General features: G+C 32.2%; 2 protein-coding genes across 2 annotated transcripts; both read left to right on the top strand.

Annotated features, from left to right (window-relative positions):
- Nucleotides 1–2,791: 2,791 nt before the first annotated feature.
- On the top strand, nt 2,792–3,833 carry LOC106753523 (sodium/potassium/calcium exchanger 1-like). Its single transcript, XM_014635343.1, has 2 exons — nt 2,792–3,499; nt 3,570–3,833. The coding sequence occupies exons 1-2, from the start codon at nt 2,792–2,794 to the stop codon at nt 3,831–3,833; spliced, it is 972 nt and encodes a 323-aa protein (XP_014490829.1).
- Nucleotides 3,834–11,058: 7,225 nt separating this feature from the next.
- On the top strand, nt 11,059–12,821 carry LOC106753539 (embryonic abundant protein USP92). Its single transcript, XM_014635356.2, has 3 exons — nt 11,059–11,139; nt 11,542–11,647; nt 11,991–12,821. Exons 1-3 carry the CDS (start codon nt 11,101–11,103, stop codon nt 12,641–12,643), a joined length of 798 nt encoding a protein of 265 aa, XP_014490842.1. The 5' UTR covers nt 11,059–11,100; the 3' UTR covers nt 12,644–12,821.

A 12,821-nucleotide genomic window follows, 5' to 3' on the forward strand; every position in this document is an offset into this window, starting at 1 on the left:
CTTTGACTACTATAAGTCTGTTACATGTGTTTAATGTAGCCGATTACATTAATATGTTAATCGATTGATTTGCGTCAGCACTGATACAAACTATATATCGACGCATTGTTTGATTCTATAAAAAGGATTGAACATACTGACATTTTTGTATCTGATTGATTTTCATCTGAGAGATTTTACAGATTGATCAAAAGCTCCAAGAATCAAGAACGAGAAGAGATTTACAGATCTTGAAGCATTCTTGAGAAGCAACTTGATTGGACTGAATAGACTGATTGTCTCTACAAAACTGAAGTTGCATTTTATTTGATCAGGAGAGAAGACTTGCAATCTTTGATTTGTGGTTCCCTGTACGTGTGGTGTCAGGAAGAAGAGTGGTGTGCTCTTGACTTTGAAAAGGGATATCTCAAAGGGTTGCTGCGACAAGAACGAGGTAGTTATGTGTTGGCAGGTTTTGTTGTTCTATATTTGATTGAGAGTTTGTGAGGTGTTTACATTTGAGAGTTGTTCTATAAAGCCTTAGCTGTAATACTCTGATCATTATAGTGAATTACTCTTCAATCTAAGGTTCATTGGGAGAATGACTAGATGTGGGCATTGAGGTCAAACTAGTATAAAAACTGAGTTTGATTTTCTTCTCCCTATCTCTTTACATTCACGCATACATTTTGTTATTACTTTTACAAGCATATTGTTTCATTGCGCATCATTGCTTACGGTACAAGAAAGTTTTCAAGAACCATACTATTTGCGAAAAGGATTTGAAAATTGCTAGTTTATCTAAAACACCAATTGAACCCCCCCCCCCCCCCCGGTCTCTTGGTGTTGAGAAACAAAGTTTATCTATTCTAACAATTATCTTTACTAAGAGTTATCTTTCTCAAAACACTACAATAGATTTTTTGAAACGATTGAAAAACATTTTATCTTTGAACTCGCAGTTTAAATATAACTTTACAAATCAAGTTTTTGACAACTTGTGTAAACCGTTTAATATTTGACAAAGTTGTTAAACTACCTTTTGGCAAAAAAATTTCCACAACACTATTCAATCCCACCCCCCTTTTCTAGTGTTTTCCAATTATTTCAAAAATCACAGAAAATCATATTGGCGCTCAGTGCCAAAGCTCTCACAAAAGAGAGGACACAACGCCAATTATAGCGCTCAACGCCAATTATAGCGCTCATCACCAAAGCTCTCATGAATTTGCTCACTCGACGAGACCAACCTGTCGCTCAGTTAAAAAGTGTTAAATTGGTTCTAGACCTGCAGTGGCAAGAGACTCTCAACGGTACCTTGTCACCGCTCAAAATCATATCGTTCGCACAATTGGCTGCTCAACTATTAAAGTTGACGTTGAGCGCCATATCAAAAATTAACTACTTAAAAACTGAGATTTGATGAACTAGGGAGCTATTCAGATGACCAAATTGATATTCATAACTCAGTGCGTGGTTCAAAAAGAAGTTTTAATGTCAAAGTGAATACAAATTTGCTCAAATGGCCAGATACTTGGTCTATCAACTCAGCATTAATTCTTACCAAATCAAGCATCATAAAAATCATACTGCAAAAAAAAAATTCAACAGTAATTCAACCAACTATATCAGTAATTTCATTCAATCCTAGACAACCAGACATCTATATACAATTCTCGCAGCATCAAAACTTGAAAATAATTGGGTCCTAATATTTGTTTGAAAATCTCAGTTTGGTCCTCAAGTTTTTAAGTGTCTCAATTGGGTCATAAATTTTGTAAAAATGCACAGATTTTACCCCAACCGTTAAGTGATAGCAGACAACGTTAAGTGAAGTCCACGTGTTGCAGAGAGAACGGGGTGATGTGTCTTTTTTTTTACGTTGACTGTTTTCATTAAAAGAAGTGGTTATGTGGCATTTGTAATTAGATTTGGGATAAATGAAATCAGAATTAGGGATTTAGGGCATTGAAATTGGAATTGGGGATTTCTTAAACTCCTTGCGAGACGAAGCGGAAGAGGATCATCGAGTGCATTGTGGAAGAAGAGGAAGAGAATTCAGGCCACTGTTGACGCGAACAGAGGTAAGGTATGTCGTTTTCATTGTTGTTGTTTTCATTGTTGGTGTATAAATGTCTTTTTCATTTTAGGGTTTGTGGTTCGATATTTTGTTTTTTTTTTTTCGTTGTGTAAGTATTGATAATGATTTGTGGCCCCATTTTTCATGTTGAGTGCTTACATTGTACTTTATACTTTGTGGTCCCGAATATGGTTTGTGGAATTGTTTATGAGGTGTAGTGGTCCCCTATCTGTGAGTGTTGGGTTAGTGAGGTTGTAAGTTTGTTCCTTGTCCCCCTGTCTGTATCGGTGTGTGTGTTTATTTAGTGAGTGAGTGTCAGTGTGAGTGTTCCCTTAGTGGTAGCAATGAAAAATAAATAATATTTGTCTCCCCCATAATGTATAGGTTATAAAAAACAAAGTTGGTGATATGGATGAGGAACGAATTAAAATTGTGGTCCACCATAGTGGACATTTTGTGAATGATGATAATGGCGAGTTAATATTTGATGGAGAGATAGCAGAATGGTCTTGTGATGCAGACTTGTTGAGCTATTTTGGCATAGTAGCCTTAGTCAAAGAATTAGGTCATATCGACATCAAAGAATTATAGTACGGTTTAGGAGGTCAGTCTGTGCACCCAGATAGGTTAGAGTTATTAACTGGTTCCATGCATATGTTGAACATTGCTAGGTTAAATGACCAAGTCCATTTGTATATGGTGCATAATATGGTGGAACCACAAATAATAGAAATGATAGATTGGGTTGGTGGTGAAGTTGATGATGAAGGTGATGTTGCTACACAAGTGGAGGGTGAGGGTGATGCCCATCAGGGTGATGAGGATGTTGATGTGCATACTGACCTTGATACAAAAATAGTTGATTGTGATGGTGATGACCAAGAGGGTGATGAGGATATTGAGGTGCATGGTGAGGGTGAGGGTGATGCCCAAGAAGGTGATGCCCAAGACAGTCATGCCCAAGAGGGTCATGGTTTGGATGCTGAGGTCCATGAGGTTGAGGATGGTGAGGTCCATCATGTAGAGCAACCTGGGGTACATGAGTTAGATGATTTTGAGGTAGAGGATTTAGGAGAGGATGATGATGATGAGGACAGTGATGGGGAAGATGTACATGAGCAAGAGGGTAAGGAGGAAGAGCTACATGATGAAGAAGTTCATGTCAGTGATGAAAGTCTAATTGATGTCAGCGTCCATTGTGAGGCAGATATTGGGACCTCTAAAGGAAATGTTAGAGAAGAACATTTCAGTCCACTACTTGAGTCTTCTCAATCAAGAGAAAATGAGAAGAATATGCATGATGTTCGTGGGTTGGCTGACGATGAGTGGCTGTCAGAGGAGCTAATCAATGGATCAGAAAGTGAGGAGGATGATGGGTCCAGTAAGGTCAGGTTTCCCACTTTTAATATGCCTAAAAGTTTAGAGGCTTATAAATGGAAGGTAGGAACCTATAAAAGTTGATAACATTAATGGCGAGGTTATATTCCAAAAATTTTATGTATGCTTGAAGGCATGCAAGGATACCTTTGTTTGTTGTAGACCTATTATTGGATTGGATGGATGCTTTTTGAAAGGCAAGTATGGTAGGGAGTTACTAACAGCTGTGGGAAGAGATGGAAACGAGCAAATGTTGCCCATAGCATATGTTGTAGTTGAGGTAGAAAACAAAGACGGTTGGACTTGGTTCTTGGAGCTTCTAATTGAGGACCTTGATGGCAAAGATGTTTGTGCAGGAATCACATTTATTTCAGACCAACAAAAGGTCAATGATTGATCAATTTCTTCTACAAATAACTTAATATCTTCATAACACAATATAGGTAAAATCTAACTCAATATGTTGAACATGTCAGGGTCTTTTGGCAGCTTTCCAAGATCTTCTACCTGGGGTAGACCAAAGATTTTGTGTTAGACATTTATATTCAAATTTCAGAAAAACATTTCCTGGAAAAAACCTTAAACGTCTCATGTGGAGGCCAAAAATAGCCACACATCCACAACAATAGGAAGCTGAAATGAGGAATATTAAAGCCATCAATGTTGACGCTTTTAAATACTTGATTGCCATTTCACCTAGGTATGTATCTCAGTTCTTATTTTTATTTCATATGCTCATAGTTCATATTTAAATACTTGACAAGTTATATTTACTTATGCTAGGTTTTGGTCAAGATCTAGATTCACCTCTACATCATAATGTGACACTCTTGTGAACAACATGTGTGAGGCCTTTAATAGTGTGCTAGTTGATAATAGGTCTAAGCCTATTATTAGCATGTTAGAAGACATTAGGGTATACATTATGAAGAGATGGGCTGACAACAGGACAAAGATGACATCATATCAAGCTTCAGTCTGCCCTAAGGTTTGGAACAAATTTCAGAAGGAGTCATGGTTAGGTAGATATTGGTTACCAAGGTAAGCTTTATAAACTATGTGACAATTCATTTTAGGCCTTTATATTGATCCACCTAAATGTGTTCTAAATTTCGTGTTAAATACAGGTGGTCAAGAGAGAAATTATTTGAAGTTATACATATTTCACAATTTGGCCAGCAATTTGTTGTGAATGTGGACACCATGGACTGCACATGTAGAAAATGGGCCATTACTAGCATTCCTTGTACGCATGCCATAACTGCAATGAAATTTCTCAACATCAATGCAGAAGATTACATTGGCCACTAGTTTAGGAAGTCCACCTATGAAGAGACTTACAACACCATAATTAACCCCATCAATGGTCAAAATTTATGGGAGGTTACACCCTATTCAGACATATTACCACCAAAGAAGAAGACAATGCTAGGAAGGCCCAAGAAGAAACGAAGATTGGAGGAGTGGGAGTTGAAGAAAAATGACAATGAATTAAGAAAGGGTGGGCAAAGCAAAAGATATGCCATCTGCAAAGAACTTGGACACAACAAAAAAGGTTGTCCACAAAGACCTACTATCCAATCTGCTGCTGCACAAACAGAAGTTACCCAAGCTCCACCAACAGATGTTCCTATAACTCAAGGATCCACTGTGCTTGGTACTGAAGGTGGTCCTCAACAAACACAACCCACTCAAGAATCCACTCTACTTGTTACTGAAAGTCCTCATCAACAACCACAACCCACTGTGCTTGGTACTGACATAGTTCCTCCACAACCAGAACCCACCCAACCTATATGTGATCAATGATGTGAACGTTTGTGATGAAGGATGAATGGTCTGTTGCTGCTGAAGTTATTTATATTTTGTAGTTTATCATTTTGGATGTATTATGATGTACTTAATCATTTTGGATGTACTATGATGGTGTGCTGCTGCTGAACTTAATCATCTGATGTAGTGTGATGTAATCATCAGGTGCTCTATCATTTTGGATGTAATCATCTGAACCCACTTTCTTATGATGTAATATTCATGATAGTGTTGGATATGAATGTTGATGTACAGTGGATATCATTTTGGATATGAATGTTGATGTGTTTTGGATAACATTATTTCCCAATTTCATTATCATTCCTCATCTTTATTGGTCATTCATTTCTTATGTTTCTTTTGCACTTAACTACCAATATAAGTAACAGAAATTAAATCAGACACAACATCACTATAATGAACAACCTTCATAAATAAAAGGTAGATTTCAATTACATTAATCAAATCAAAACATTACTTTGATAAACAGCCAAGTTTCATAACTGAAATGAAGACACTGCTAATACAAGTTTCAGGCAACTTTCAACAACATTGCCAATAAAATTACATTAAAAAAAAGATCACAAATAACATCATCACTAAGATTTTGAACCACTTTTCCAACTTAACTAAGGTTTTCTCTATAACAGTCATTCTCATCTTTTCGCTATATCTTTCTTTTATCTGCAACACACTGTGTTCCATGCTTATCACACCCACTTCTTCACCTCATACAGTACCACTTCTTTCTTCTACCATTCCTTCATTTCCTTCTTCAATGCACCACTCAAAGAAGTTGCAGCCAACCAGTTCGTCACTCCCACCCTGTTACAACAACAACACAAAGTCCTTTGTCAAAACCCAAATAAAAAAGCCAAAGATTCATGGTTATGAAAAACTCACCTTGAAATTAGGGCATCCCAAACTTTTTTCCCCTTATTATTAGTGGTTCTGGCAATACGAAACACAACATTCTCACCACAAAAGCATCTTGGTTTTGCACCCAACCTCTTCACACTCTCAGTACTGTGTTGCACGGCAGAACCCAAACATTTACAAGAAGTTGACGAACGAGACATATCCTTACCAGCACCTCAAGACAACTCTTCTTCCGCAAGACGAAAGAAAGTCCTCCTCTTCTTCATCCCCAACACGAAAATTAGGATGAGAGGGGAGGGGATGCCCTTAAATCTTAGGGCTTGCTCGTCCACATGGATAAACCACCAAAAGCATTCCATTTTAGTGCACAATGACACGTGGTAAAAACATAAATTACAACTCAGCAGAACTTAGCTACACTTAACGTCGTCTGCTATCACTTAACGATTGGGATAAAATCTGTGCATCTTTACAAAATTTATGACCCAATTGAGATACTTAAAACTTGAGGACCAAACTGAGATTTTCAAACAAATATTAAGACCAAGGGAGGATTTAAGCCTTATAATTATAAAATTTAGATTTAAAATTTAAATATATAAATTTTGAACAACATTTATATTTTGAACTTATAATTTTCGAAGTACACTGAGAAATTCTGTATCCAAAAAATACTTTATACCAAATTAAATAGTATGAAAATTGTGGCTAATGAGAGTCATGTTTTTTATAATACTTTGCGAGGTTGTTTAGTAAAATCTGTTCAAAGAATATAAATTTGGATGATGATATTTTGACAACTCTTTTTAATAATTTTTTGACAACAGGACACGTGTTATCATTTTATTGGTCTGTTTGAATTTATGTTTAAAAAAATATTTGAAACATATCAATCATAAATTATGACGTATGTGTTATAAAAAAGTTGTCAAAAAAAATTAGTAAAGAGACATTTTCCTATAAATTTATATGCACATAGTTTTAGTTATGCAGATGATTCACGAATTTTTCCTATATGGAACCTATTTCTATTATCTTCAATTTGATCATTTATATTCACTCTAGTCTTTAATATTCAATAAACATAAAATTTATATTTTACTCTTCTCATACAGTAATAATAATCTAAATATTTTTTAAATAATATCTATAAAAAAATAGAATATTATAAAAAATAATATTAAATTAACATATATATATATATATATATATATATATATATATATATATATATTGGATTTAAAAAAGTCATGCAATCAAATATTTTAGTCAATAAGAATTTATTTATTTGACATAAATAAATAGTGCATTCTATTTAACATGTAAGGACCATAGAGAATTTGTACAAAATTTTAAAACAATCATCAATCTTGTATTAAAGATACCCACGGCATCTTTCTTTTGTGCTTTGCCCGCTCGCTCAATCAATTATGGTCTTAGATCAATGTTGGCCTACAATGTACGTTGAATGGTCATTGAATTCAAGATTCTAAAATAAAAACAAGATAAGTATGGATTATTTTATAATTATTCATATGATTAGAATTAGAGTTAAAGAATAATGAAAAAATATTTTTCTGTGATAAAGTGTTTTTTAAAGATAAAATTCGTTAAAATTTTAAATTTTAAAATAAATAATATTTTAAATATGATAATTGACTCTAATAATATTATCCGAAAGAATTTAGGATTGGAGCAACGAAATTGAGATTCTAAAAATAGAACTTTTATTCCTCAAAAGTTCTTCAAAAGAATGAAAAATAATTTTAAGAATGAATTTTAATTCCCTTGCTCTTTAATTAGAAATATGAAAAAGTAATTTGAAAGATAAACATTCATTCCTTTTATATATCGATTGAAAGACCTTTTTTTTTTTTTACATTCACATCATTTAAAAATTGAGATCAATTACTTAAAATATATTTTTTTTTCTTCAATTCTATAATACAAATAAAACTTTAAACTTTAAAACTGACAATTATCCGAACAAATTTGGAGTCCAAACAATAATAATTAATTTTTTACCCTAAAAGATTTATAAATCTTAATAGAAGAAAATGAAATTATTTATATTATAATTAATTTTTTTAAGAAATACATATTTAAATCCTATTATTTCTAAAATGATTACTTAAATAATAATTTATCATTAAAAGGTGTTAATAAATAAAAAAGCTTAAATAGAAATAATAATTTGTAGAAAACCAAAATGTGAAATAAAGTTTATTCAGAAAAACTAAAATGAATTGAGAAAAATCATTGATTTTATTCATAAACAATTTTTAAAAATTAAGAAAATAATATTTTTAAATGAACTTTTATATTTCTAACATAAAGTGAAGTTTTATATTTTTAAGGAAAGTGAGAAAAAAGTAGCAAAGAGTAGTGTCAACTAAAAGTAAAAAGAAATTAGTGTCAAAATACTATTGTTAATACGCGAGTATACTTGTGTGACACAAGTTCAATAGAATTAAGAAATAAATAAAAAAGAAAAGTTGAGTGCTACGAAAGGAATAAAATATGTATTTAACGGAAAAGTAATGTTGAGAGTTTAATCCAGTTGATTTATACGGTTCATAGTTTAATCCAGTTCATTTATTTTCTAATAAATAGAAAATTTTGTAAATATTATTATAAAGGTAAAGTATGAATCTATATAATCAAAACTAATGAATAATTATAATAAAAAAATTGTAAAAGAAATAATAAAATATTTACCGTTCAACTTATATTTAACTCAATTCAAACTAGTTTAATTTGAAAGTTATGTTTCACTCATCTAAAAAGAGTTAAAAAAATTTCAACTCAATTTAACTAAAATATCAACAATAAAATCACGTTAGCTCATAAATTCAAACTCATTTTGATACCACACTGATAAATATGAAAAATAAAAAGAGGATTAAGATAACTATAAAATGAAATTCTATTACATAAAAGGTTAAAGAATTAATGACAAATCATATTAGTGACATGAAAATGTATAATGCTACAAATAAAGCAGCTTGCCAAATAATCTTGATGCAAATAAATATGATATCATTGACATGAGAAATAATAACAGGAGTCAATCTAAATCTTATGTGGAGAATTTTGATAATTCATTTGAAGATTGTTGTTAATATTTTGTTAGTAACTATCTAAAATGATTAAATTTATATCAATCTATTTAAGATGATAGTACAAGATAAAGTCTTCTTTGACATTATTTGGATCTACACCTTAAAATTTACCTAAATCGATAATATGAGTTAAAACCTAATTCAACAACATATGAGCCAATATTGAGTTCAACATCATCAAAGGCGACCAATATGGTGAAATGGTCATTCCATACAAATATAAAGCCAGATACAACTTGACTAAAGGATTAGTTGTAGTCGCAAGAAGTTCACTCCACCGACTAATCAAACTTCCGAGCTTAGGTGTCTTGCATACATATCTAGCCTAACAAATACAATAAAGAATATGACCTAACATGGTCAATTCAACATCATTGGCCTAAAGTTAATAAATAATAGGCTTAAATCCTTAATTGATCCCTATGTTAGCAGAGAATTTTCAGTTTAGTAACCGCTTTTAAAAGTGTATACATTGGGTCCTATGTTTTGCAATTTGTATCAATTTAGTGAATTAATGACACTTCAAACAAGTTTGTAACAGCAATTGGAAAGTGTTCAAACGTTCAAACAGTTAATAAACATGCTGCAACTCAAAATGATTTGTCCACTTGTAATTTTCAAGCCAAATTGATGGTTCAAAGGGACTAAATTGACACAATTACAAAACATGGGAACTCAATGTATACACTTTTAAAAGCGAGTACTAAACTGAAAATTCCCTCTTAACATGAGGACCAATTAAGGATTTAAGCCTAAATAATATTAACAAAGATATTTATTAATATTGTATATTAAAATAATATATGATCAAATTTCGGTAATTTAATTACATTATAAATATTTTTTTATATCATACATCGACAAAATATACAGTTAATTTGGTTAAATAACATATTATTGTTATTGTCATGTTGATTTATCATAGATGTGATAAGTTTTTATAAGTTTTTATAATATTTATTTTATAGAGGATTTTATAGGTCCTAATAATCGTATAAACTCATGTGATATTTCTGTCAAGTGTATAACTAACCATAACTCATACTTACAATTCTACACATATATTCTAAACTTCTTTATCGACTTGAACGTCATAATTTTTTGCAAGTGAATTTTTTTTCTCTTGATAATGAAGGATTCCAATCATCAATAACATTCAAATCACTACTTTAGATCTTGTCATGTGTCTAAACATTCACGTTGCAGATCCCAGTAAGAACAATATTGATAATTGGTAGTTATGTTATGTAAATCTTGGAATCCCATGATTCTTATGTTCGTCTCCAAAATAACTATATATATATATATATATATATATATATATATATATATATATTAATCGAACTGTTTAAACTGGAAAAGTCACATGAATATGATACTGGGATCATAATTTATCTATAGTAATTGTGGTTATCCCATTTATGGTGACACGTTTTTAATATTACCTACCAGTATTCAAACAGGAAGAAAAAAAAAACAATAAAAATATGTAATAATATGACTTTGTAATATATCAATTTACTTTTAATATTTAGTGAAAATTCAGAATAAACATACTCTAATAGATAAGTGTTTGTGTTTCAAATTAGTGTATTTTTTTTCTTCATATTAATTGCAGTGGTAGTTGTCACAGTTCGTTCTGGTGTACTGGGATCAATTTCTGGTTGGCAAGTGGTCACAGTCTGAATAAAAAAATAATAGTTGCCATAATTGATAGATGATGGCAGAATATTTTATATTCTTCTTGTTGAAAAATTATGACACAATTATTTCAAAGAAGGTGGCAATTGTCAACTAAATTCACTATATAAACTCGATAACAGGTATCAATAATCTCACTTCACAGAAAAAATGGAGTTTGGACATCTAATCTTTGTAGCTTTCTTATGTGTAAGCCATTTTCCTCCATATATTTGCTAGTTTCATTATTTTACATTGTTTTAACTTCATCATTTTACATGCTTTTCAAGAATGTATGATCTTCATCATCATAAAAAAAGCCTTTACAAACCCTAACCTATAAGCCACACAACGTAAATATTTGATCAGTTATGGTTTGACCTAATGAAAGAGATCCTTTGTCTTAACTTTCAAGAAACTCATTTTCAGATTTGATTAAAGTACAATAAAGAACATATCTGATCTTATGTTTTTAACTTTGATGAGCTAAAAGAAAAGATAAACTTCTGAAGTACGTGAAATTCTTCAATATATGGAAACAATAGTGTTTCTTAACCTATGCTTTTGAACCTGTTGTAACACTTCTCTTACTTTAAACATTTTCTGTTGCAGCTAGCACTCAGCAAAATCGATGCCTCGCAATCTGCCAAAGATTACTGGGATTCTGTTTTTCCAAACACTTCAGTGCCGGAGCCTCTCCAAGATCTAGTGTTTCCTCGTAAGTTACATCTATTATTATCAAAACATGCTAAGTCTTGTTGCACTGTAAATAAAAATGTGATGAAAAATATTGGTTTGATTATTATCACGTGGATACGAGGCTTGTAACTATAGCAAGTTTAACACACATACACATAGATCTCCACATGTTAAAATATTATCCGCTAAACTCTCACAGATTTATTTTTAGTACCATTTCAGAAAACTTCTTACCGATGAAGGTATCTTATGTATATATAAATAGGTGTCTATCTCTTACTTTATATTGACGTAAGACTATGAGACTTTTTTTTTGTACCCAACACTAACATATATTGTTGTTCATGTGTTTGTATATGCAGCAAAGAAAAGCAATTTGCCGATCAAAGTGAATGAAGAGAAGCAGTATTGGACTCTCTTTTTTGAACACGACCTTCATCCTAGAAAGATGATGCGTTTGGGTCTTCACAACCATTCTGATACAAAGCCATCCACAAGAACAACAAGCCAACCCTTTGGTGCATGGTTACAAGCAAAAATATCAGAGAAATATAATCTTGATGAGGTTTGTGGGAAAGCATCTGGTAAAGGAGAACACAAGATTTGTGCAGCATCCTTGGAATCAATGATGGGTTTTGCCATTTCAAAGCTTGGGAAGAATATCAGGGTGGTTTCAAGTTCCTTTGACGAGAATCATGATCGATACAGTGTTGTGGAAGTGAACAAAGTTGGAGAAAAAGCTGTTATGTGTCATAGGTTGAACTTTGAAAAGGTTGTGTTTTATTGCCACCAAGTGAATGCAACAACAAGTTATATGGTTCCATTGGTAGCGTCTGATGGAGCTAAAGCTAAGGCACTTACCATTTGCCACCATGATACAAGAGGCATGGATCCTGTTGTGCTTTATCAAGTTCTCAGAGTCAAGCCTGGAACTGTACCTGTTTGCCATTTTGTTGGCAACAAGACTCTTGCTTGGGTACCAAATCTAGGAACCAAGGAATCTTGTTCTGCCTAGATGTTATATATATCTAAACATGTTTAATCTATGTTAGTGTTAGTTTCTTATGAACAATAATGAAGTACTTTCATGTGGGTGTTCATGTTGTAACATGAGTTATGTTAAAAGTGATGTCTATGCATATGGAATGGTTCTTGTGTTTCAAATAAATTATTGTACTTTTAACCTAGTTAAA

Source organism: Vigna radiata, unplaced genomic scaffold, assembly GCF_000741045.1.
Source record: "Vigna radiata var. radiata cultivar VC1973A unplaced genomic scaffold, Vradiata_ver6 scaffold_137, whole genome shotgun sequence".
Lineage (NCBI taxonomy): Eukaryota > Viridiplantae > Streptophyta > Magnoliopsida > Fabales > Fabaceae > Vigna > Vigna radiata.